The sequence below is a fragment of the Manihot esculenta genome, chromosome 13 (genome assembly GCF_001659605.2).
Source record: "Manihot esculenta cultivar AM560-2 chromosome 13, M.esculenta_v8, whole genome shotgun sequence".
In the NCBI taxonomy this organism is placed as follows: domain Eukaryota; kingdom Viridiplantae; phylum Streptophyta; class Magnoliopsida; order Malpighiales; family Euphorbiaceae; genus Manihot; species Manihot esculenta.
The window spans coordinates 6,472,731-6,500,246 of record NC_035173.2 but is presented as its reverse complement, the minus strand read 5'-3'; the positions used below and the strand labels follow the sequence as shown (position 1 = coordinate 6,500,246).

General features: G+C 34.6%; 1 protein-coding gene across 1 annotated transcript; it reads left to right on the top strand.

The window, feature by feature from the left end:
- The first annotated feature begins 24,009 nt into the window (after positions 1–24,009).
- LOC110629436 (putative pentatricopeptide repeat-containing protein At5g59200, chloroplastic) lies at positions 24,010–26,113 on the top strand. Its single transcript, XM_021776406.2, has one exon. It carries the CDS (start codon positions 24,106–24,108, stop codon positions 25,999–26,001), a length of 1,896 nt encoding a protein of 631 aa, XP_021632098.1. The 5' UTR covers positions 24,010–24,105; the 3' UTR covers positions 26,002–26,113.
- Positions 26,114–27,516: the final 1,403 nt, after the last annotated feature.

The following is a 27,516-nucleotide window of genomic DNA, read 5'->3' as shown; positions in this document are numbered from 1 at the left end:
ATGTTCGGCGGCCGAACATAAGGTTCGGCGGCCGAACCTGCACTTCCCTCACTTAGACTTTCGGGGGCCTAACGTGCCTCCCAAAGTCCATGCATGTTCGGCGGCCGAAAGTGAGTTTCGGCGGCCGAACCTGGGTTTTTCCTTAAAGAATTTTCATGCAAAAACTTATTTAAAATCATACTTAAAACATTAAAATACATGAAAACATTTTATAAAAACATGCTTTTACCCTTCTAGAGGTTTCCGACACCCAAATTCCACCGGACGGTAGGAATTCCGATACCGGAGTCTAGCCGGGTATTACATAAATACATAAGAGAAGAAAGTATAAGAAGAAATAGAAGGAGAGGGAAAAGCTATGATTAGGGAGGAGTTTGACTAAAGATGATAGGAGTAAATTTTGACTTCCAAGTTATGAAGTTGGATGGCAGTTACCTGTTGTAAAGAGGAGAACAAGTAGTTTTTAATTGTCAAGTGATTGTATAAATGGAGGAGAAGTTGTAACAGAAAAATTTGTAATAACCCGATCCAAATTGATTCAAATAACAGCTTTTGAACTGAACCCGTCACTAGTGTCTCAGTCTAAAATAATTAGCCCAAATTATTTAGTTGTTTTTGATCTGCTACTATATACAATTTCAAATTTCGGTAAACTTTCAATGTGGAACATGTCCCATAGAATTAGTCAAGAGTTTATAAGAAATTATTTCTAATTCTTCTTCTTCTTTGAAATCTCTCTTGTCTCTCTATCTTTTGTATTCTTTTCTCTTCTAATATTTTGTTTTCTTCTTCCTTTATTGATTTTCTCATTCTTAGATCTCGGGAATAGTAGTTGAAGTATAAGAAACTATGTTTCTGAGCTATTTGTTACATAGTGCTATTATGATATTGAGATACACCAATAAACACCAAAGGATAACTATTTTCAACTATGTTTATCTTGACCAGTAAATAATTATTTACATTATAAACCTTCTCTTTGAAAAGGAATAAACTTTTAATTGTTTGAGCAACACTAAAGATATTTTGGTCCAAGAAGGATGTAAATCATATCAAATATTTATTTGGAATAATCTTTTAATAATTTGAGCGACATTTAAGAGGTTTTGGTCCAAGTAAGAATGTACCTTCCTTGGAATGCATAATGACAGCTTCTCCCATAAGCTTGAACCAACTCATCATGTCCAAGTTTCACCTTGGTTTTGACAAAGTTATCCAAATGAGTGACAAACTTTAGTCTCTTGCCATGTGACAAACTTTAGTCTCTTGCCATGTAGCTTATATATCCATACTCAATAATCAAGTTATGTTTTTATACTTGTTTTAGTTATCATAAAGCCATGAATAAATGAGAGCTTGTTGCTTAGACGGTTCATCAGAGGAAGTCGATTGTTGAGTTAGTTGTTTTTAATCCTGTATTGCTTATAATCTTTAGTCTTTGGCGATGTGGTTGTACTTCTAGTGGTAATTTTGGACAAGTTTAGTCTCCTTCTAGCAATCTTTCTCAAGATGGTTAGTCTTACTACAAATAATATACAATGTGTGGTAATGTGGCTAATACTTCTTTTAGTAATATTACACAAGTCTGATTCCGAAAGATGGTTAATCTTGCTACAAGTGGAATGAGTTGGGTATATGCTTGGTTTTCCCCCCTCCTTTGCACTTTAAGGTGGCTTACTTTTGATGTCTCAACTAGCTCTATTTTCTTCTTTCATTGGCTTCCTCTTTTGTTTTGCTTAAAAGCTTCATCAAAAGAATCTTTTTGCTTTTCCTTATTCTTATTCTTTGCATAAGAGCTCATAATGCAATTATTGGCTAGGTCAAAGTAATTATAGAAGTGTTGCAAAGTAGACAATATTGGTTCAACCCTCTCGGGTAAACTAAAGTTTTTTCCCCAACTTTCTTATTTGTTAACTCTTCATCAAAAAGTCTCATATTGTTAACAACACTCATTAGTTTTTCAACATATTCCTTTAGGCTTTTGGACTGTCTTCTTGAGAACCTCAAACTCTCTTCATAAGTTGAGTTCTAGCATTTTCTTTGTTTGCTCACTTCCATGGAGTTTGAAAACGATGATGAAAAAGACGAGGGAAGCAGAAGTTTTGAGAGAAAAATGCTTGATAATTTCGCTCAAGCCAATTGGGATATATATACTACTTACAAGAATGCATACTAGATAAGAAAATAAATTAATTTTCTAATTATAGTCTGATCGTATCCTAATCATATCACATAATTATATCTCTACTTATAAACACGATAATTACAAATCTAGGCTATTTACAGAAAGTATCTCAACTCTCCCCCTCAAGCTGGAGCGTGCATGTTATATTCTCCAAACTTGTTAAAAATATATTCGATTCATGAACTCGGAAGACATTTTGTGAAAACATTAGCTAGTTGACAAAGCTAGTAGAAATGCATTCCGACTAAATCTTTTGCCTAATAAAATGACAATCTACCTTTATATACTTCGTCCTCTCATGAAAAATTGGATTTGATGCAATATAGAGAGCAGCTTGAGTATCACATATCAGCTTCATTTGGCCAATATCGCTATATTTCAATTCCTGAAGGAGTTGCTTCAACTAAATGAGTTCGCATGTTGCCAAAGCCATAGCTCGATATTCTGCTTCTGCACTTGATTTTGCAACCACACCCTATTTTTTACTTTTCCATGATATAAGATCCCCTCCAATCATAATACAATATCCTGAAGTAGATCATCTATCTGAAGGAGAACTTGTCCGGTCTGCATCAGGATAGCCAACAATTTGTGAGTGACCCTTGTTCTCGTAGAGTAGATCGTAGAGTAGACCCTGTCCTGGAACTCCTTTGATATATAAAAGAATGCGAATGACTGCATCCCAGTGGCTACTGTATGAGGTTTGAAGAAATTGACTAACCACACTTACAACAAAGGAAATATCCGGTCGTGTGATAGTGAGATAATTGAGCTTGCCAATTAATGTGGCTTCCCCTGCTTAGGAACAAGTTTGACATTTGGATCAATGGGAGTGTCCACATGTCTACAGTCTAACATGCCTGTTTCTTCCAATATATCCAAATCATATTCTGTTGAAAAATCGCAATACCTATTTTAGACTGTGCCACTTCAATCCCCAAGAAATACTTCAATTTTCCTAGATCTTTAGTTTGGAAATGACTGAACAAATATTGCTTAAGCTGAGAGATTCCATCATGATCATTTTTCTATAATGACAATATCATCAATATAGACTACAAAGTAGATGCATCTATCGCCATTATGACGAAAAAATACGGAATGATCAGAATTACTTTGAGACATTCCAAACTATTGAACTACAGTGTTGAATCATCCAAATCATGCTCTTAGAGACTGTTTTAGACCATACAGGGAGATTCAAAGACGACATACTAAACCTGACTCCCCTTGAGCAACAAACCCTAAAGGTTGTTCCATATAAACTTCTTCGGCGAGCTCGCCATGAAAAAAGGCATTTTTAATGTCCAGTTGATGAAGGGTCCAGTGATTAATTGCAGCCAATGAGATAAGAAGGTGAACAGAAGCTATTTTGGCTACTGGAGAGAAAGTATCATTGTAATCAAGCCTAAAAATTTGTGTAACCTTTAGTTATAAGGCGAGTTTTAAGGCGAGCAATTTTGCTATCAGGTCCCACCTTAACTGTCTAAATCCATCGAAAACCAACAGTAAACTTGCCAGGTGGTAAAGATATCGGTTCCCAAGTTGCACTATTATGAAGAGCAGTAATCTCCTCGACCATTGCATTACATTAACCAGGATGATCCAATACTTCTCTAACTGTCTTGGGTATACGGATAGCAGACATAGCAGAAACAAAAGTATAATAGGAAGGAGACAAACGATGGTAACTCACAAAATTATAAATGGGATGAGGATTTTTCGAAGAGCAAATACCTTTTCGAAGAGCAAGAGGAGAAGTAGTTGTTGCTGCTGAAGGCATGACCGAAGTAGGTGATGATGGAGTAGGTGGTGAGTCATTAGAAGTACCTACATTAGAGAGAGAAATGTCATTGTTATTAGCAGGTGGGTGAGGCCAATGTGTGTAGACCTAAAGAGGTGGCATAGAATTGGGAGATGGACACACTTGAGGCAAAGGAGAAATAAGAGTCGGAGGTATAGGCAAAGCTCTAGGAACAAAGGTTTTGGTTTTATGTGCTGGATTAGAAAAAGTAAGCAGAGGTTTCAAAAAAGGTGATATTTATAGACACAAAATATCTGTTAGTAGTAGGATCATAGCACTTGTAACCTTTTTGAAGCCATGAATAGCCAAGAAAGACACATTTGATTGATTTGGATCGGAGTTTATCTTTGCCAAGAGTATAATCATGAACAAAGCATATACATCCGAAAATACGCAAAGACAATTGAGTGGAATTCTAGTTACGAAATAGAACAAAATGAGGACTTTGATACTGCAAAAAAGAGGAAGACATCCGGTTAATCAAGTAACAGGCAGTGAGGACAACTTTCCCCCAAAAACGCAATGGAACATTGTGATGTAGGAGTAAGGTGCAGGCTGTTTCAATCAAATGCCGATTTTTTCGTTCGGCAACCCTATTTTGTTGTGGGGTATGAGAACAAGAAGTTTGGTGAGTAATACCTTGAGTAGACAAGAAATGAGTGAATGAGGAAGATAAATATTCTCTTGTATTGTCACTTTGTAATATCTTAATGCGAGCACCAAATTGATTATAGATTTCAGCATAAAATTTCTGAAAAATACAGAACAACTCAGATTGATTCTTCGTCAGAAAAAACCAGGTGCAACGAGAATAGTCATCAATAAAGGTAATAAAATATTGAAATTCTAGAGTTGTACTAATCCAACTTGGACTCCAAATATTTGAATGAACAAAGTTGCCCTATTATTGACTCACTTGGGAAAATAAGTTTGAGTTTGCTTCCCAAGTTGACAAGACTCACATTTTAAAGAAGGCAAGGAAGAGAGACTAGGAACCAACTTTTGTAATTTGTTCAGACTTGGATATCCCCAATGACTATGAATGAGTTCAGCAGAGGTGGAAGATACAAAAACAATTAGAGTTAGAAGTGGAAAAATAGTAGTGGAAAAATAGTACAATCATTGTGACTTGTATCCTGCTCAAATCATCTTCCTAGTATTTCGATCCTGCACAACCACAGATTCAGCAGTAAAGATGACTGAACAGTGAAGATCTTTAGTTAATTTGCTAAGAGAGATTAGGTTGTATGGACATTTAGGGGTAAATAAAATATTAGTCGAGGGGATAGAAGGAAGGAAATATACATTACCGATTCCTTTAACTTGAGTTTGTGAATTATTAGCTAATGTGACTTTAGATGGTGTAGAAGGTAAAATAAGAGTAGAGAAAAGATTGAGATTGCAAGAGATATGATCAAAAGCATAAGAGTCGAGGATCCATGAACTAACGGGTAAAGACTTAGTTAGATAAGCAAAAGAATTACCAGAATGAGCAATATTTGATTGAGCCATGGGTACTGAATCTAAATCTGCTAAAAAAAAGGATCTGTGTCTGTGAACAATAGATCCGAAGCTACCGTTCACAAGCGACGGGTGAAGACGAGTTGGGCAGGTGACCGAACCTAGTGGGCTGGAGTCGTCGGCATCGAGTGATGCTGGACGAAGGGTCATCCGCGTGAAAAGGTTGCCGGAGAACGATTCACGCGCCGACGCGTGTACCGAAGACAGACTGCTTGAGCTTGAGCAGTGTGTGGAGGCGGTTATGGTGGCGGCGCTTCACCGGGTCGTAGATCGGAAGCTAGCGAGAAAAGTGGGCTAGGTAGTGAGATTAACTGATTTCCAGAAAGTCTCCAAAGCAAGGTGATAAATTTGCCACTCACAGCTGAACCAAGTTTTTTGGTTCTAATACCATGAAAACGATGATGAAAAAGGGGAAGCAAAAGTTTTGGGAGAAAAATGCTTGATAATTCCCCTCAAACCAATTGGGGTATATATATACTAGGTAAAAAAATAAATTAATTCTCTAATTATAGCCTAATCATATCCCTAATTATATACACAATTACTACAAATCTAGCCTATTTACAGAAAGTATCTCAACAGAGCTCATCTTTGAGTTGATACTAAGCTCTCTTTAGTATTTCACATGATGTAATTCTAGTGAAACTATGTCAAAAACAGAAGCAAGAATACACGATAAGGCCTTTAAAAGAGTAAGATCCTCACTGAAGGTTTTGGATGCCTACATGTCTCAATCACACTGTCCCACATATTGTGGAATTTAAGATAAGCCTTAATCTTAATAGCCCAATAGTATATCTTCTGTGATTGTCCCACATATTGTGGAATTTAAGATAAGCCTTAATCTTAATAGCCCAATAGTATATCTTCCTCAGGAAATGCAATAGATTTGGAGCCAAAGAACTACAAAAAGCTATCCTCACTATCTCATGTGTCGTAATGTTTTCTCGAAATGTAACTCATATGTAATAAGAACCAGTTATATGAGAGATAAAAAGATAAAAATACAAAGAACCAGTTAATGAAGCAACAAGTCTCTTGAAATAAAGAGTAGTTGGAGTTAACTATGCAAATGCTTTTGGTTTTTTGCCAAGCATTGCTAATAGGAAAGTTTAGTTCACCCATGGAACATAGTTAGAGATGTTGGTTAATATTTATATTAACAATCTATTGTTGATATTGTTTTAGGTTGGCTTGCAAGATTTTATGTTTCCTAGAAAGTTTTCGTAACTCTCTTGTTTCATTCTACAGTTCCCCTTTAATATTATGAAATGTTGTGAGCATACTCTTGGTAAGGAAAGCTAGACATCTACAACAAATTAATGATTTATCATTCTTTGTTTTGCTAATAATGTGTATATATATGCCCCTCTTTTTGTGGATGACTTTCAAGCTTTGACATCATTCGTTGACAACGAGAGAGAGCACGGTTGTCAGCATTTCATGCAAGGGACATGACTGTTTACAAGCGTGCTGTCTATCGTTGTCATAAGAAGTGCTCAGAGCAGTTCTTTTTTCCTCCTTCATCTTCGTCAATCAAGAGGCAAGCATTTGATTTACTCTTACCGTTAACTGTATCTTGGATTTTGATGATTTTCTTTGAACATTTGCTCATATGGATTTGTAATGAAATATATGCTATATATATGAAATTAATCTCACTTGCATTGTGGTGTAAAATCCATTGGAACATACTTGTCTTTGCAATAAGAGAATACTTCTGCATTAAAAATGAAGTCGCAATTACCTTGTCTATTTGTAGAATCTTTCTTATTTCTTCTATGGTCGCTACTTGTTGATGCTCATGGGAAAAAGAAAGATTTTGGCTTATGAATGACATCTCCTTGAAATGAAAATTTTTGAGCGAATTCAAATAAATTAATTTTTTTTCTTAATTTTTGCGTTTGGCAAAATTAAGAATAAGAATTTAATTATTTTGAATTCTTGTGATAATTAATTTTTAATTAAAATTAAATCTTATCAAAATTACTTAATTAGTCCTTTATTTTTTTTTCTTTTCTTTTATCCTTTTTTTTTGTTTATTTTAACTTCAATTTTGTTTTTTTGTCTTAATTAATAACAGGCTCTTTGAGAATTTAATTTAATATTAAGTATTAATATTTATTGCAATTATAATTGATATTAAGAAATTTATTATATTATTTTTTAAAATTTTTTAAAAAATAGTGTTTATCTTAATTTATATTTTTAATGGTAAAAAATTATGTAAAATTGTTAGATTTTAAATATTGTGAAAATATTAATAATGGTGCTAAAAAATATTTTCAATCTGATGAAAATGATCGTTATTTATAAAATAAATATATCAGTTTAGAAATAATAATATAAATAAAAAAATCAATTAAATTTATTATTAATTTATTTAAAATAAATGAATTCAATTAAATTTTATTTTCTTAAAATTTATTCCAAACAGAAAAATTTCTTTTATGAATTGAAATATGTTAATAGAAGTTAATTCTTTTTCTTGCAAGAAATACGAATATGTTCGGATTAACTACGGCCAGTGATTATTTCATTTGAATTTATTGCAAGTAAGCCAAATGATGGTGGACAGATGAGAGTACATGAATATGTTGGTTGGGAAAATTGCTGGCTCTTGCTTGCTGTGTCCTTGTTGGAGCTATAGGATGTAGGCAGATAAGCAGATCAACCAACAAAATGGTAGGTTGGCCCTCTTCTTCCTCCTTCCCTTGCTTTGTGGGATAAAAAATACTGGATCCTGTTCAAGTCTTTTTCTAATAAAAATCAAAACTATTTTTGAAAATTTCCTATAAATCATCTCTTGAATTCAGAGGTGAAGGCAGGACAATTTTTATTACTTTGATGATTGCCCTTTAAAGTATAGTTTTGAAAGTATCCCGTTTTATTTTTTAAATTTATTTTCTCTATTTATTGTTATTATTATTATTAATAATTTGAATCCCAAGTGATCATAAAATTTTTATTAAAATCTCGAGAAATTTAAAATATAATTTGAGTATTTAGAATAATTAGTTTTTAAATTTATTATAAAGTTACATAATAACAGTCTAAATAATAATTTTCAAAATCAAAGATTTAAAATTTTTTAGTTAAACAAATTTTTTTAAAATTTATAGATTTTAATTTTACGCTATGTTTAAATTGAAGAAAGAAAAATAAGGAGATAAAACCAAAGTAGAAATCAATGATGATAAAAAAAATGAATTTTTATTTCATATTTAGATGTTGAGAGGAAAATAAAGAGAGAATAATAATTTTAAAAATAATAAAAACTATAATTTTATGCTTATATTTTGAAAAGCAAATTTAAAAATATAAGATTTTATTAGTTATTTTAATTTTCTCTCTAACTTTTTTCTCGGTCACTTTCCATTCTCCCTTATAAAGTGAAGGTGTTTTTTTTGACATTAAAATTCTTAAAAACATTTTTCATATTTTTTAATATTTAAAATATTTAAAATTAATTAACGGAAAATATTTTTTATAATTAATAAAAAATTATAAATTAATTAAAAAAATTATTTTTCACATAATATTTTTATTAAAATTTATGTATATAAAATTTTTAATATTTTTTAAAATTAAAATTAAATAATAAAAAAAATTATTTTATTAAAAAAATGTTTTTCACGAAAAATATTTTTTAAAAAAATATTTTTATAAAAAATAGTTTGTAATCACTAGTTATTTTTTTAAAACAAATAAAGTTTAATAGGAAAATGTTTTTTATAAAAATATTTTTTAAAAAGATATTTTGTAAACACTAGTTATTTTTTTTTTAAACAAATAAAGTTTAATAGGAAAACACTAGTTATTTTTTTTAAACAAATAATATTTTCCGTATCGTAAAATGACTAGCCCGACAGATTTCTGTACACGTACTTCTTCCGTATACTCCAAAGATTTTGACTAAACTAATTATCATTAGAAAATTATAGGTGCACTCGTGCTAATATCTCCACCAATTAAAGTTCCACGCTGGAAGAACGGTCCACTAAACGTAATTTTCAGAGCGGATAAGCAATCACTTCCAATTCCCTCCATCATTATCCCACTAATCGCGTTTCCTGAACTTTTCCTTTTTCTTTTTCTTTTCAGAGCGAGTGAGAAATCATACACTGTAATTTCTTTGGTTCGGCTGTATACTAATTGTTCCTCAAGCTTATCTCTTGCTTTCATGGCGGTGAATTTTTGGATCTCTACATGTTGTTTCGCTGGTGCTTACCGGTGCTCTTGATTTGCGATCTATTTTCCTGGTTCGGCTTGTTTTTAGGTTTCAATCTGTGGTTTGTTTGATAGTATTTTATTCGCTAGGTCAAAAATTTGAGAATTACTTTTGCTTGCTGTTTGGTTACTGAGAAATGTCAGGAAGATGAGAGAGGAATTTTTTTTCAGTGAAATTCTAGCTGCTCGCTTGCGTTTTAGGTCAAAACTCAACAATCATGATTAAATGATTTATTTCGTCTTTCATTTTGATGATGAAAGTTTGCTGGTCGAGAGAGAGAGAAGGTTTATTTTGTGGTCCCAACTGTTTTGTACTTCTTCAATTGAGGGGATCATTAGGGTTTCGTTGAACTCTATTTTCCCCTCTTGATTAGAGTGTGTTTCACTTAAAATATGGAACACGCTTTCCAGATTGGCTGAGTTGTTTGTCTATTTCTTTACCAATATTGACTTGCTTCTATGGTGGTTACGATTTCTGTGTTTTTCTCTCCATTGTTTTTTTCAGCTTTTGTTTTGCTGATAATGAATCAAGCTTTCCTTTTTCAGTTGTTATGCCTGGAGGCAGCTGGAACTTTGTGTTTCCATTTTCTGGTGAGGTTTTAACCTTTTTGCTCTCTCATCTTGATAACATGCTTTGGCACTTAGATGTTTAATAAGACATTATCCTTCACTATAATTTACTGGAATTTAGTCGCCTGAATTTTCAAGGTTGTAAAAGTTTCATCGCATGTGATATTGTTCTGCTATTATTATTTTTCTCATTTTAGATTTTTGGTATATCGTGTTTTCTGGATTTCTACTTGCTTGTCTTTAAGTGTTATGGCTGCACAGTTGAGTGTGAATCCCTTGACTGAGAACATAAGGTTGAGTGGCTTGTGCATTTATTTTTTAACAACTTAATAACAAGCAAAAGCACATGATTTGCTTCCTTTAAAGAGATTAAAAATTGGGACATTGGTAATTAATTTATGAGCTTTGTGCTTACATGGTGTTACCATTTGTGCTGTTTATATCAATAAACGTGATAGTTCTACTCCAATTTCTTATTATCATGTACTGGTATAAAGATCTTGTTTTTTTCAATGGGTTATTAATGTGGTTTTAAGTAATTTTTAGTATTCTATATAATTTTAATCTGTAAATTATCTGCATTTTCATCTTATTATAACCCTCTTTGCAGGTTCCCTTAGTGTTGACATAATTGGTTGACGACGAGAGAGAGCACGCATGTTAGCATTCATGCTGTGATCATGGTTGTCTACAAGTGTGCTCCCTACCGTCGTCATGCAATATGCTCAAATAACGTTTGTGCTTATTGGCACATTGGTAAGGAACTGATTATGCTTATTAGGACATGATAGGTAAGTGATTCTAACATTTTGCTGCAGCTGTAACTCATGTTTTGATTTTTCTTCTGCTTCATACTTGTGGTACCTTAAGTTTAATACATTTTGGTTAATGATTTTACAATACATTAAAATTTATGTTTTATTATCTTCTGGTGCTCGTTTTGTAGATGACTAATATCTTGTCATAAATTGACTTCAGTTATTTCTTGATCAAGAAGTGAATAAATTGTTTTAAATTAGCAGCAGATATGCAACACATTCTGCATTATAAGATGCCTTATTTTGTTTCTTACCTGAAAGAAATTCATTTATAGCGAAGAGAGATCATCCTAATTTCCTATGATGATGATATGGGCTGTAATACTGTTAAGGAAATAATTATTGATTTCTTGACATTGTATGGCCTTGAGTTTATTGATAATATCAGATAGATCTTGAATAAATTGTGGTAATCAATTGGTTTCCCTTTGGATCTCATCTATTGTTAGTTCATTTTGCCTTTTTCATTTTAAAGTTAATGAATGGTGATAGTTTGGCACTTTGGCTACTCCATAGAAGATATAAATGCAAGCCTCAGCTCATATTAATTTGTATCACCTGGATTTTGAGCATGTGTTTACATGATAAGACCACTTGTTCTCTACTAAGTTTCTGTGTGTGATCCTGAACTTTTAACAACCAAATGCGCCTTTCAAGTATCATATTTGGGAATATGTTAAGAGTGCAGACTTAAGTTGTACATTACACTCTTGAGAGTTTGTCTCATAAAAAATAATAGTTGATGAGATATGTGAATCTGAAATAGTTTAATTACTTGGACATTTGTCAGAGGGTAGTACATGTACTTTCCTCCCCTTAAGTTCTACAAATGTGATATGTGGAGTATATTGTGATGCATGACTAGAGTAGAAAAGAGACTGCAGATTGCAAAATAGGAGAAGATATTAGAGGCAGCTAGAAGAAATAAAATTCTCTATTTTGAAACCAAAATGTGCTATTTAGTGTTAAACTATGTTACTTGAACTCGGAGAAGGGTGTCATAAATGGGTGCATATCTCTATGTTTGACTTGTCAACTTTGTGAATAGAAAATATGGAGATATAGGTCTAAGCTTAGACCCGATACATGGATACTTTATATAATATAAAATAGACTAGAATAAAAAAAAATTATATGAAGCTATATAGTAATAATTACTGTCTATATAGGTGATCAAATACATTGAATGCATCATCCAAAATACAACCAAATAACTATTTTTATTTAAATTTACACCATTCATTTTAAGAGAAAATAATATTGTATTTACTATGCATGAAATACGTCACTCAAGTGTCCGAGTGCACAAATGTGTTGGACACATAATCCATGTTGTATTCCATGAAGAGTCGTATTGACATGGGTATTATGAGGCAAAATATAGAGTCAGAGTATATAAGAACTTTTTGAAGTAACAATTCTAACTCAACCCTTTAAATGTTTTTTTTATCTCCCGTTTGGCTAAGAAGTTCAATTTCTTGGAAAGAAAAAAAAAAAGAATTGTTTGGTTTACTCATAATTAAGAAGTTATATGGAAGCTGGACTTTTTGACCTCTCAACTTCTTAGATCTTACGAAAGTAATTTACTAAGGGTCATTAAGGTAAACTTCATTGGTGGATGTTGAGACAATTACTAAACTAACATTCAATTACTTTTCTAAATAAATTTATATAGAAATGGTAAGGATGTTATTGCATGTTCTAAGTTTTCCAAATAGTTGATGAATGAATCAAGCAAAAAATTCTTGTACAACTTATACTTTGTTTGGGAGCAAGTTTTGGGAGATAAGGAAAGATTTTTTAGAGTATATACTTGTTTGGGAGGGAGGTTTTGCTAAAAGGGTAAGGTTTTAGAGGGGTTTTGAAGGTTTTGAAAACCTTCAAAACACCTAATTTTTTTAACCCATCAAATTGAGGTGTTAGGAGAGATTTAAAAAATTATAATTTTTTTATTACTAATAGTACCCTCATTATATTTTTTAAATTACATAACTAAACTATTTAAAAGTGATCCTAACCTAGTATACCATTGTCATTTTTTCTTTTTATTTCAGATGCTTGAGAGACTATCGACTATCAATGCAATTGAAGAATATTTAAGTTAAGCTTTTTTTCTTATTTGTTAAATTGAAAATTTAAATGTTTAACAATTGATGAATCTACAAGTTAGATTCCTACAACATCAATTATTAGTTTTAATAATTCATTAATTTTTTTAATTAAAAAATTTAACTTTTTCACATTTTGAAATTGCTTATGCCAACATGTGGATTGTCAAACTTCATCAACTATATATTGAAATTTCATACAATACTTATATGAGACAATATTCGCCCAAAGTGTGTTGTGAGTTATCATCATATGACACAGTCATGTGGCAAGACCCTAATAAGCTATGACACGCAAAAATGAAGGTTAGGGCATTGTAACACTCACACTCGGTGTTCAGAATGCTAAGACTCGCCTTGATAGAGTAAAGGAGTGAAGAAGAGAAACAATAGAGTTATATTTATATTTCAAACCACAAATCCCTCTGCAGGGGATAGACAACAGGGGTTGGAACTCCTTTTTTCTAGTTGATATTTCACCACTCAAAAACCCAACTCAGAAAAACAAATATGTTTAACAGAAGCAGGACAATAACAATAAGGAACAAAAAAATAACAAGAAATTCAACTTTGTCAGCAAGGAAAATGCTCCGAAGGCAAAAATTAGATATTCTAAAAGATGCGCTCATTCTCCTCCCTCTCCTCCTTAAAAGTGGGAATGGAATCGCTTGCTGTAACAAACTTTTGCCAAGTGTCTTGCTCTCCTTCTTCAACAGGATTATCTGCCAGGAGCTCCATCAACTTCTTATTCCTTCTAGAATAAACCTTATAGTTTCTTGTTTTAAGGCCCCCAATAGAATTAGTCTTTGGGCCTCTATTTGTATCAATACTCCCTCCTTGAGAAACAACCCTTGTCCTCAAGGCTGAAGTATGGGAATTGACTCTTGAAGTCTGCCAAATCCATCCAAGTTGCCTCTTCCACATCTTTCCCTCTCCACTTCACTAAAACTTGAGGAATTTGCTGAGTATCCCTTCCTATCTTTCTATATTGGCAGATTTGTTTTGGCTCCACCCTTTCATCTTTAGCAACTTCCAATTGCGGTGGAAATTCCTCTGTCACAGAATGACTTCCTACCACTCTTTTTAGTTGAGACACATGAAAAATGGGGTGAATCCTTGAATTAGTGGGGATTTTAAGCTTGTAAGCCACTGTGCCTACTCTTGCCAAGATCTCAATAGGACCAAAATACCGAGCAGATAGCTTGGGACAGATTCTTGAAACTACGGTTTGTTGACGATGAGGCCTTAACTTAAGGAAAACATGATTCGCCATAGCAAATTCTACTTTACGCCGATGCTTATTGGCATTCTTCTGCATCACTTGTTGAGCTCTATGCAGGTTATATTTCAACTGTCTCACTACTTCCTAACGAACAATTCTGCTACCCCCTTTGCAGTGAAAGGATGTCAAAGAGAAATAACATGGCCAAACCTGGATAAACGATCCACCACTACTAGTATATAGTCAAACCCATGTGAACGTGGCAATCTTGTGACGAAATCAATTGATATGTCCTCCCAAATATTTTCTAGTATTGGAAGTGGTTGTATCAACCCTGCTGGGCTTTGTGCTTCATACTTGTGGGTTTGACAAACCAAACAGGCAGCTACCAATTTTTGTATCATTGTCATCATTCCCTTCCAATAGACATTTGATGCCACCTGTCGATATGTCCGATAGGTCCTAGAGTGATCTCCTTAATTAGAAGAATGAAATTCTGTGATCAGTTTATTGATCCAGGGAGATTTGGCTGGTATCATTAATCGACCATTGTGATACAATCTTCCCTGTATAAGAGAGAAATTCTCATACTTGGTGCTCCCCTTCTCTAATGATTTTTCTCAGTTCTTCATTTTTTTTCACCTCTTCACTGATCTGCTCCCAGTCCGCCCATTGAGGAAGGGTTACTGCAAGCAGTTCGATCTCCTCTTCTCTTTGTGAAAGGGTTACTGTTGCAGCAACAAATGTTTCAAACTTCTTTGATCTATGCATATTGTGAATCGCTGGCCTACTAGATAAGACCTCCAATGTTGAACGGCCATAACCATTGCTATGAGTTCCCTTTCATACGCTGAATGAGCCATAGTTTTTACCGAGACAGCTTTGTTGAAATAGGCAATGGGTCGATGATGCTACATGAGTACTGCCCCTACTCCCATTTCGGACGCGTCACATTCCAACACAAAAGGCTCTTGAAAGTATGGCATTGCAAGTACAGGTGCTGAGATGATGGCTTTTTGAAGCATTTCAATAGCTCTTTTTGTCTCCTTATTCCGGTGAAGACCACCACTATGCTCTTTTTTAAGTAACCCAGTGAGAGGTTGTGCCATTTGACCATATAGCCTTTTATAAATCTTCAATAATAGCTCGTAAGCCCAAGGAACCCTTTACTACTTTGATGGATTTCGGTATGGGCCATCAAATTATAGCTGAAATCTTTTCAGGATCCATCTCCACTCCTTTATCAAATATCACGTGTCCTATATTTTCAACAGAGGTCCTTCCTATTAAGCACTTTTTTCCATTCACATGTAGTTGTTATTCCTAAAGGATTTTTAGCACCTGCTCCAAATGTGACATAACAGCTCGAAATGTCGCCAGTGCATTCATCAATCCAAACGGCATCACCAAGAACTTGTAATGACCCGAATGGATTCTGAATGCTGTCTTTTGGACGTCTGGAGCAGCAACTCTAATATGGTGATATCCAGACTTCAAATCCAATTTAGAAAAATACTTAGCACCAAATAATTCATCAAGCAACTCTTGTATAACTGGGATTGGGTACTTGTTTGGTATTGTTGCCTTGTTTAACTACCGGTAGTCCACACAAAATCGCCAACTTTCATCTTTCTTCTTTACCAATAGAACAGGGCTTGAGCTTGGTCGTATGATTCCAGCCGTCAACATCTCTTTCACCAATCTCTCTATCTCATCTTTCTGTGTATGGCTATACCTATAAGGTTTTACTGATACTAGACCTAGATTGCAAAGGGACACAATGATCCGATTGACGTTCTGGTGGTAACTCCTATATTTCTTCGAAAATCTTGCCAAAACTGCCAAGGACTTTCTGTAATTCCTTCTTCTGGGATTCCATAAGTTGACTTCCTACATTTCCCATGGTTAATTGAATGTCTGTAGGCCACAGAATTGCTGCAAAGTCCACATTGCCAATCTTATTGATTGATCTGAGTGAGGCTGATGTATGTACCAAAGAATTATCTCCCTGTAAACAAACTTCTCGACTTTCTGACTGAAATTTCATCGTCAATTTCTTCCAATTGGCCTGGATATCCCCTAAAGTCTCCAACCATGCAACTCTGAGAATTACATCCACTCCTCCCAAGGGAAATTGATAACAATCAGCTACAATTTTATAATCTGAGAGTTTTAGCTCTACCTGCTTACAGAGTCCCGACGAAGGTACTCGACACCCATCGCCTAGTTTTACATTGAAAATTGGAGTCTCTATGAAGGAAAAGTCCATTTGCTTCCCTAATTCCATTGAAACGAAATTGTGTGTCGCCCCACTATCCACGAGTATCACCACCTCTCGTGCCCCTATCGAGCCCTTGAACTTCATCATTTTCAGCCTCTGGATTCCACTCACTAAATACATCGGTAACTCCATATTACAGAAATGGGCTTCATCAATTTCTGTCATAACCATTCTCTCTTCTTGTTTATCCACTTCAGTTATCTCACTCTCCTCCATGAATGATTCTTCTTCCGCGGCAATGATAGCCCTTGATGTCTTGCTTGGACACTCATGCAAAGGAGAGTATGGCTGTCTACATTTGAAACACAATCCTTTCGCTCTCATCTCCTGGTAATCTTGATGAGAGTATTGTCGAGAACCTCTGAACTTGATGGGAATGATTGGTGCCTTGTTCCACTGATAGGTTGGGTTAGGGTTTTATTCCCCGGACGGGCTGCATTATCCGGGGGATTAGAAGGTAGCCCATCCCACTTTTGTTGGTTCTGTGTCCCGCCCGAGCCTTTTAAGAACTATGGACCCATAGTGCCCTGGCCCAACCCATGGCTAAAACCCTTCTGCTTCATTCCATTAGCTCCTCACGTGGTGCTTTTCCCCTTGCTCGATGATGAACGTTGCCGTTCAATCTCTCTGGCCAACTTAATCGTTTTATACAACTCGGTGGTCTCATGCAAACGTAGTCGCAGCTGTATGTCCTCCCTTAATCGATTCGAGAAGAATCTGCTTATCCGTTACATCCAGAACCAGGGATGCCTGAGCCACAAAGTCATCCACGTATTCTGTCATGGTACCGACCTGCTTGAGAGCTACCAAATGCTTATAAGGGTTTTTTGAAAGATCATCACTATACCTCTACATCAATTCCACCTAAGATGTTCCCACATGAGTGAAGGATTTCTCTGTCGCAACCATAGCAGCCAGTGTAACAGGGCACCTTTCATACTGACCAAGGCCATAGGAACCTTGGTTTCTTCCGCAATGTTCTGCATTTCAAAAAACTGTTCTGATCGTGCTACCCAACCAACAGGATCCATCCCATCGAAATCTGACATTTCCACCTTCTTCGCCACTGAGACTGCATCTTCCAGCAATAGAGGCCGAGGTGTGGCCTTATTGGATGAAGTATTCAGCTGAAATTGTTGCTCGAGTTTGTGCCGAGGAATCCCCTACTCTAGTGGTTCCTTTTACTTTTATGAGAGAAGCTATCATGTTTTCCAACCTGCTGAAGATGAGAAACAGTAGAGTTATATTTATATTTCAAACCACAAATCCCTCAGCAGGGGATAGACAATAGGGGTTGGAACTCCCTTTTCTCTAGTTGATATTTCACCACTAAAAAACCCAACTCAAAAAAACAAATATGTTCAACAAAAGCAGGACAATAACAATAAGGAACAAAAAAATAACAAGACTGCAACTAGCCCCCAGGACCAGTATCCCATGCAGCAACTCAACCGAGCCCTGCCCCCCTCTGTCAGCAAGGAAAATGCTCCGAAGACAAAATCAGATATTCCACAAGATGCCCTCATTCTTCTCCCTCTCCTTAAAAGTAGGAATGGAATCTCCTGCTGTAACAAACTTTCGCCAAGTGTCTTGCTCTCCTTCAATGAGATTATCTGCCGGGAGCTCCATCAGCTTCTTATTCCTTCTAGAATAAACCTTATAGTTTTTTGTTTTAAGGCCCCCAATAGAATCAGTCTTTGGGCCTCTATTTGTATCAATACTCTCTCCTTGAGAAACAGCCTTGTCAAGGCTGAAGTATGGGAATTAACAATTTCATTTAAACAACCTTTTACATAAAGACAATTCCAATTGAAAATAAATATTCATAATTGGTAATAAACCAAATTTCTTAAATAAGAAGCTTCTAACAGAAAGCTACATGGTATCCTAAATAGAAAAGTCTTACCAAAAAAATATAATTTCCAAATTATGAAATTTCATTTAAACATATTCTTTTTTGGACTGCATCAAATTGGCATGTGTGGAACATCTAAAGCCCAATTATCAATTAATTTTTTGTTATATTTTCTATTGTTATATTACTATATTTGTTATATTACTATATTTGTTATATTTTTCTATTTATTATAGTATCATATTACATAAAACCCTCAAAACAATAAACTTGTGGCTGAACTCACCTCCCTTGTAGACAAGGGGGACAGTCTACAAAGAGTGAAGGCATAGCTCTCTCCGTAAGCCTAGCCAACTAGGCTCAACCCCTGCTGGTGACCAACTAGTCACTCCCCCCCTAAAGAGCCTTAGGAACAATTTGGTTTGTGGCAGGAGGAGATATCAATATGTCTCAGATGACACATCCCCTAAATAAATAATCTAAAGGGAATTACAGAAATCTGACACGGCCCTTAGTTTACTTTTATTTTACACTAATTTATCCCAATATTATTTCTCGAAAACTCTGTTGTTGGAAAATTACAGTTTTGGTCAATGGGATTCTAGGACCCTATGTCTAAGTGCAGTGTTATAACTAATTACTTCTAAAATTATTGACAAGCTAACATTTCAATATCATTTTTATTTGGTCATTTGGCATCACTGATATCATATTATAGTGGTGGAGTGAAAGATTCCTGGTATACGTTTAATATGGTAACCATTTGGATTATGAAACCTCATATTCACCTCCCATGAATAGTGAAATAGAAGATCTTCGGTATTTGTTACCGGTTCAATCAATGGCTTCATACCTAATCTACTAGCATCTTTGAGTAATAGACTATAGCATTGCAATTTTAAATTTTAACAAGGCAAAAGTAAGGCTTGGCGATTGGCGCCTAGTTAGATGATGTTAATGTTCTGGTAAAGTAAGGTTACGGATATTCTCTAATTACCTTGGATGACACAACTGATTAACATGTCCAACCCTATGGTATTACATAGTTAGATGATGATATAGTGAAGCATGGGCTTACTGAGTCCTTAAGTTATCTAGGAGAGGATACTAACTTGCTTGTTGATTGTTTTTACTCTTTGTTTAATTGAAGGTGTAATCTTTGGAACAAGTGGTTGCACTATTTGCCTTGATATGCAGGCATCGAGGGAGTCATCAGAAGGTGGGAGAGCCTTAGATCCTCCTCCCTCCCTTAACCCTCCTAAAATACCCTCATATGCATATATGTGCACATGTGTGTGCCTAGTTAGTTCTTTGCACCTAGATTTGGTGTAGCAACTATATTTCAATTCTTCCTCTTTTTTCAAGGGTTTCATAACTGGACACTGAACCCTATGAGAGTATGTATAAAGAATTTATTTAATTTTAGTCATTGGCCCTCAAAAATAATGTATTTTAATTGAAGGATTATTGGACTATTTGCCATGATATGCAAGCATCGAGGGAGCCATTGGGGGTGGGTTGGGTGGGGGCTTAGATGCTCCTCCCTCCCCCAGCCTTCATTCATTCCTTCTAAATATATAAACAATGATTATTGTTAATTATTCTCAAATGAATTTCATACAAATTTGTCTCCTTCAAAAAGAGAAAAATCTTTTGGCTCCGGCCTGTTGATATGGTGAAGATTTGTTCACTAAGGTCCTCAAGCAACCCAAGGTCTGATGCCTACCTGTAGATTGCTTTTGCTCTTTGTTAAAACAAGGATGGCATTTAGAAGTAAAGTTGGGACTCTATGCTACTAGTCAAAAGTGCAATAAATACCTAACTTAATTTACTTATTGATAATCATCTTTACTTTTTGTTAACCCAAGCATTGGTTTTTAAAGAAAAAATGAGAGAAATTGTACAAAATCATAGTCGATTTTCTGCCAATTGAAATTTGCACGAATAGGTAATAGCGTCTCTTTTCCATGTGCACCATACATAAATTCTGCAATGCCACCACCTTTATTATGTGAATGCTTTGTGTGTGTTTTGTGTGGGTTGTAGAGTAAAATCTGTAGTATTTTTCTAGCAGAATACCTTTGCATGCTTTTGTTTGTATTGTTCATGTTCTGTTTTCCACTTCCCTTTGTCTATGTATATTCTTTCACACATACAAAACCCAAAAAATGTGTGCAAAATAAAGTAATGCGGTTTTTCTCAGAGGAAATTTTTGTATGGAGTTCTAATTAGCATTGTGTTAGAATAGATGCTCACTTTGTCTTAAAGTTTTGAATGGGTTTGCAGCATGATTTTAAATAATGGCCGTTACATAACGTAACGGCCGTTATGTAACGGGTTTTGGGGAAGGCGTTACCCGTTATTCCCGTTATATAGTGGCCCCTCCTGATTTGCAGGCGTAACGTCATTAATTTTGAGTTAAAGTTGTACTTTGAGCTATTAGTTTACTCAATTTATAAAGATTATATTGATTTTTCTTATTTTAAACTATATGATGTCTAACTTAAGTTAAATAATCTATATTTTATATATTTATATTTATTATGCATTTGTATACATTGTTTTGAATTAAATATAATCAATATCATTTTATTTATGAATTTTGCAAATTTTTTTAAAATATTTGCGTAGTACCAGGCCGTTACCACATTACGTTACATCCGTTCTGTTTTCGTTATCCGCGAACGCGGCCGCGACCGGGATTTAAAACCATGGTTTGCAGTATTCTATAGTTTTGAAGAAGTTTGTGTATTCTATAAGGAAACTTTAGAAATTTAGCATGGAACTCATCCTTCCATTGATAGGCATACAAAGAGAACAATAATATTTTAGAAGAAACGTTAGGAAATTGTTTGTCAGATCTCAAGTGTAATTAGATTAGCCATATGGTGCTGTTAGATTTTTTTTTTTTAACAATAATCACAGGCAGGCAAGAATTTCCATGAGGCTGTATAGGGATTTCTATGGGAGGTGTGGGTCTTCTTTTTGTTGGGATGGTAATGGTGGATGGAAGATACTAGGGCTTGAAATTGTAGTTTTGTGAAGAAAATTAAGCTAATGAAGGATAGACTTAAAACAACTTAAGCTTGATAAAAACATTGGGCTAATAAAATAAGGATTTGGAATTCAGACTACAATCAGTTTTGTAATGGGATGTGGTAATCATTTAAAAGAGCCAACCATTAGGAGTGGAAAAATGATTAACTAGTGTAGGAATTCAGACTAGAAGCTGGGAAGTTAATGTTGGTACTTGGATTCTAATGACTTAATGTGTGTTAACTAGGTTTGTAGTTTTGCACTCCTATGCAATGATCTAAAGCTTGTTTAATTAATGGGGGAGCTAAAAATCTATAGGGCAATCCAATGCTGAAGGTTTTTTCATTTTACATCAGTACTGAGTTTTGGTTAGTCTGATTGTTCTCTTCTAATAATGATGTTGCTTAATGGTGTTAATAATACTTGCAGGATTCAGGTAAAGAAGGAAAAGTAACTTTGTGATTGGAAATTTGTTTAGAAATGAATTGCTCTCTTCCTTTTCCCATGTATACCCGTATTTGGCAGAGTAGGTGAATGTACCTGTGAAGGAAATGATCTTTACATAGGAATGAAAAAATATGGAGTAATTAATGAAGAAAATATTGCAGGATCAAAAGTGGCTTTAGTCTATGGTCAGATGAATGAACCGTCGGGAGCTCAAACTTGAGTCGACATTGGTTGTGACCAAACTCCTAGAGGGTGATAGTGAATAACATTTACAGATGACCTTTGGGTTGTACATGCAGGTGAGAGACATATTGGCTTTAGTTTAATGATCTGTCTGGACTTGCATTGTTTGATTTGGATGTATTATCATGGTGAATGAGGAGATTGGTTACTAGGATATGTATGTAAAAGTTGTGTATGCTGTCAATGTTTTTACTTCAGTTGTATGATTATCTGCTTCCTTGTCTATGTAGATTACATTCTTTTTTTTGTCAGCTTTGGCAACCCTTGCTGTGATTTTGGCCAAGTCAGTGCCGATCAACTGTTAGTTTCTCATTTGGAAGTACGTGTTCTAGTAAAATGAAAGCTTAGTTGTGATTTATCTCATACTCATCCTCATGCATGTCAAATAAGTGCCGGAGTAAAAGTCTTTTCTGCTATGTTTGTGCTTGTGTTTTTACTGTGCAATTAACTTTTGTTACAGAGATTGCCTTGCATGAGAGAAGTACGAAGCTTTGCAATGAATAAGCTTATTGATTGGAGAGTTTGATCCAACTTGGAGGTGGAATCTACTAGAAGGGTGTGAAAGGCAACAAGCTGATGTTATTGGAAGTAGAACATTGGACGCTGTTGATGTTATGCCTGATTTTTCAGGGAAAATTACATTTGATTATTGGTGAAGGCAGCTTTGCTCTTCATTCAGTTGTTTGATTAATAAACCAGACTCGATCATCGGCCGATCAAGTGAAGCATAAATGGTGTATATGCATGATTAGGCCATAACGACACACTCTGATCCTAAAAGAAACTACATTTTTCTAGCATATATGTTTCACAGTGGAACATGGGTTGCCTCATCTTGTTACTCAAGAATAGGTTGTGTAAATGCTTGTCTGAGCTCCATGTTATTATGGATGATAGGAGCCCCAGCAGTGCACGCAACATCATAATATTGGGCTCAAATGGAATTTCTTCAATCAACTCTTGATTTCTCCAATAACGAGAATATACAAGTATAATGCTCCATCTAGATGAGAGTAAAGATGTTGGTGAAACAAATCATCGTCTACTTGCAGCTTTCAAACATATATGACATGCTATTTCATAAAAATTCAACTGTTTTTTTTTAAGATTTCTAATTTAATTAAGATACTGTAATCATAACAACAATTTTAATCGAATTTTACATTTTACTAACAATAATTTTAATAGATTTTTTAATTTGAACGGTTATAAAATTTATAGATTCAAATATTTCATTTTAAAAATATAGAAATTAATTCATTAATTACATTAATATTTAAGAATTAAAATCTAATTTAGTTTAAAGTATATATATTTTTAATATAAAATTTAAATTGAAAGACTATTCTGTTAATAAAAAATTTAAAAAATTATATTGCATTTTAGTATTAATTTTTGTAACTATAATAATAATAAATTATTTTTTTATTTTGTCATCAGATTTGAATATAAATATAAAAAATATATTTTTAAGAAAAAAAATACTCTATTTATTTCATGATGTTTTTTATTTTTTTTAGTTTTTTTATTTATCATAATATATACATTTATTATTATAATTCTATTTAATTTTATTTTATTTTAATAAATTTTTTAAAATATCTATTAATTTTTAATAAAATTTAATATCAATATACTTAAAAAGTTAATAAAAATATTAAAGTGTATAAAAATTATACAACAGTAACTTATATACGAGGAGTAAAAAAGAAAAATAAATTTATATTTGTAAAGCGAGAATTTTATTGGGTTATATGATCATATATTTCTCTTCCGGTCTTCCAAATGACTCATTCCACCCTCCCCATTGCAGCAGCGTACCCATCTTTCTCGCCGAAGTTAGATTCAAAATCCAATACCTCTCCAAAAAGGAAAACGTTCCTTTCTCAGTTGCAAAGTTGCAAAAACATCAATCAAGTTATACCAATTCATGCTAAGATCATAAGAACCAATCATGACCAAGACCCCTTTATCGTCTTTGAGCTACTTCGTGTTTGCTCTAATCTCAAATCAATTGACTACGCCTCCAAAATCTTCTCTTGCACTCAACAACCGAATGTGTATCTCTACACTGTTCTCATTGATGGGTTTGTCTTATCCGGTTATTATATTGATGGGATTCACTTGTATTATCAAATGATCAACTTATCAATCTTACCCGATAACTATGCCATCACTTCGGTTTTGAAAGCTTGTGGGTATCAGTTAGCGTTGCAGGAATGTAGAGAGGTCCATTGCCAAATTTTGAAACTTGGGTTGAGTTCAAACAGGTCAATAAGAATGAAACTGATGGAGGTTTATGGGAAATGTGGAGTACTAGAAGATGCAAAGCAAGTTTTCGATGAAATGCCTGAACAAGATGTTGTTGCGTCAACAATCATGATAAACTCCTTCTTTCATCATGGATTGATTCAGGAGGCAACTGGTATTTTTAATTCGGTTAAGACTAAGGACACTGTGTGTTGGACTGCTATGATTGATGGGTTGGTTAGGAATGGGGAGATGAACCTAGCGTTAGAGTTATTCAGAGAAATGCAGAGGTTGAATGTGAGGCCCAATGAATTTACTGTTGTTTGTGTTTTATCTGCTTGTTCACGATTGGGGACTTTAGAACTCGGACGCTGGGTGCATTCTTATATGGGCAGGTACGGTATTGAGCTTAACCATTTTGTTGGTGGTGCCTTGATCAACATGTACTGGAGGTGCGGAGATATTGATGAGGCGTGGCGGATTTTTGAAGAGATGAAAGAGAGGAATGTCATCACCTACAATTCTATGATTATGGGGCTTGCCTTGCATGGGAAAAGTAGCCAAGCTATTGAGTTGTTTAGGAGAATGACAAAACAAGGACTTGCTCCAACTAGTGTCACTTTTGTGGGTGTGTTGAGTGCTTGCAGTCATGGGGGTTTGGCAGATTTGGGATTTGAAATCTTTCACTCTATGGCAAGATATTATGGGATTGAGCCACAAATTGAGCACTATGGATGTATGGTTGATCTTCTGGGTCGACTGGGTATGCTTAAGGAGGCATATCATTTTATTAGAACAATGAAAATAGCACCAGATCATGTTATGCTTGGAGCTCTGCTTAGTGCTTGTAAGATTCATGGAAATCTGGAATTAGGCGAAGAGATTGCAAAAAGTTTAGTGAATTGTGGAAATGCAGATTCAGGTACTTATGTTTTACTATCAAATGCATATTCTTCATCAGGGAAATGGAAGGAAGCTGCACAAGTAAGAGCAAAGATGAAAGGAGAAGGAATAGAAAAGGAACCAGGTTGCAGTTCCATTGAAGTGAACAATGAGATTCATGAGTTCATTTTGGGAGATCTGAGACACCCCCAAAAGGAAGAAATCTACAAAAAGTTAGAAGAAATGAACGAAATATTAAGATTGGAAGGCTATACTCCTGCAACAGAAGTAGTGCTACATGATATTGAGAAGTGGCAGAAAGAGTGGGCTTTGGCAATTCATAGTGAGAGGCTTGCAATATGCTATGGACTAATTTCTACAAAACCATTTACCACAATAAGAGTTGTGAAAAATTTGAGGGTATGTGATGATTGCCACTCAATGATCAAGCTCATTTCTAAGATTACCAAGAGAAAAATAGTTGTGAGGGATCGCAATAGGTTCCACCATTTTGAAAATGGAACTTGTTCTTGTGGGGATTACTGGTGAGATCAGAGTAACTTATGTTCCTATTCATAGAACTGAGTATGAAATTCAAAGTTTGACTTGGGAACTTCAAGTCTCCATGAAATTAATATAATTAGTTGATATTTTGTCTTAATTTCTAAAAAGATTAAGGAAGCTATTTCATTTATTTCAAGGGGAGAATGATACAGGACTATTTAGACTCCGTCAGGAGTTTTAACTAATATCGTTTGGTTAAGACGAAATAAGAGAAAAAATAGGCTAAAAGACGAAAAGTCTTATTGAAATTTTTTAAAAAATTAGAAAGTAAGTTTCTAATAGCCAACGGAGGCTATTTATAATAGAAATAAAATCCTAATATGCAAAAATAATCTTAATCCTAATAGGAGTCTAAAATTCTAATAGCCAAGGGAGACTATTTACAATAGAAATAAAATCCTAATTACAATAGAAATAAAATTCTAATATGCAAAAATAATCCTAATCCTAATAGGAGTCCAAAATCCTAATAGCCAAGGGAGACTATTTACAATAGAAATAAAATCATAATATGCAAAAATAATTCTAATGTGCAAAATTATGAAAATACCCAAAATATCCAAAAATAATAATTAAAATACAAAAGTTAGCCCTGGTCCAAGTCTGCCGTAAAATCCAAGACTAGTTGCTCCGTGTCATTCCCTTCCACTTGTAAAGAACTCGACCTCGAGTTGTCATCAGCAGGGTAATACTGAAATAGATCTGCCACATTAAACGTTTTGGAAATTTTCATCTCATGTGGGAGGTCAAGAATATAAACATTGTCATTGATCTTCTGAATGACTCCGGAATGGACCAATCTTCTTGGCGTCAAGTTTTTTCTGTCCTCCACCACGCTCCTTGCGTAAATACACCATAACTTGGTCACCGACATTGAAGGACTTGAAACGCCTATGTTTATTGGCTGTAGCTTTATCTTTGTTATTAACTTCTGTAAGGTATTGTTGTACCTGTTTGAAAACATTCACGTGCTGTTTTACCAAGTTACTTGCTGCAATACTGTTGTGAGCAAATTCCACCTGGTCTTGGAGGATTTCACTCTCCTTTGGACTCATCTTGTAATGAGGCAGATTCGGTAATTTTGATCCAGGAATGAGATCAATCTGATGTTGGATATCCCGCAGGGGTGGAAGATTTGATGATTCCTCCACTATCTTAGGAAACTCCTTTAACAACTCTTTGACGGGCGGTGGTAAAGATGGTGCATCCTCCATTGTACCTTTTGCTCTCACCAATAAAGCTAGTGTGCCTCCAGATTTCTCAACTGCGCCTGATAGCTTCTGCACTCCCGTAGAAACAACAACAGTATGCTTCCCTTCCACCTTAGAATGTTTCGCAGAACAGGAAGGCAAGATAGTAATCTTCTTTTGATTCCACGTGAACATGTATGAATTCTCCTTCCCTTTATGCAAAGCATCAACGTCGAATTGCCAAGGGCGACCTAGCAAAATTCCACAGCAATCCATATCCACAACATCACAATTAACAGGTTCAGTATAA

Excerpts from the sequence above, each read along its gene's own strand:
- LOC110629436 (XM_021776406.2), top strand. The coding sequence starts at position 24,106 with ATGACTCATTCCACCCTCCCCATTGCAGCAGCGTACCCATCTTTCTCG.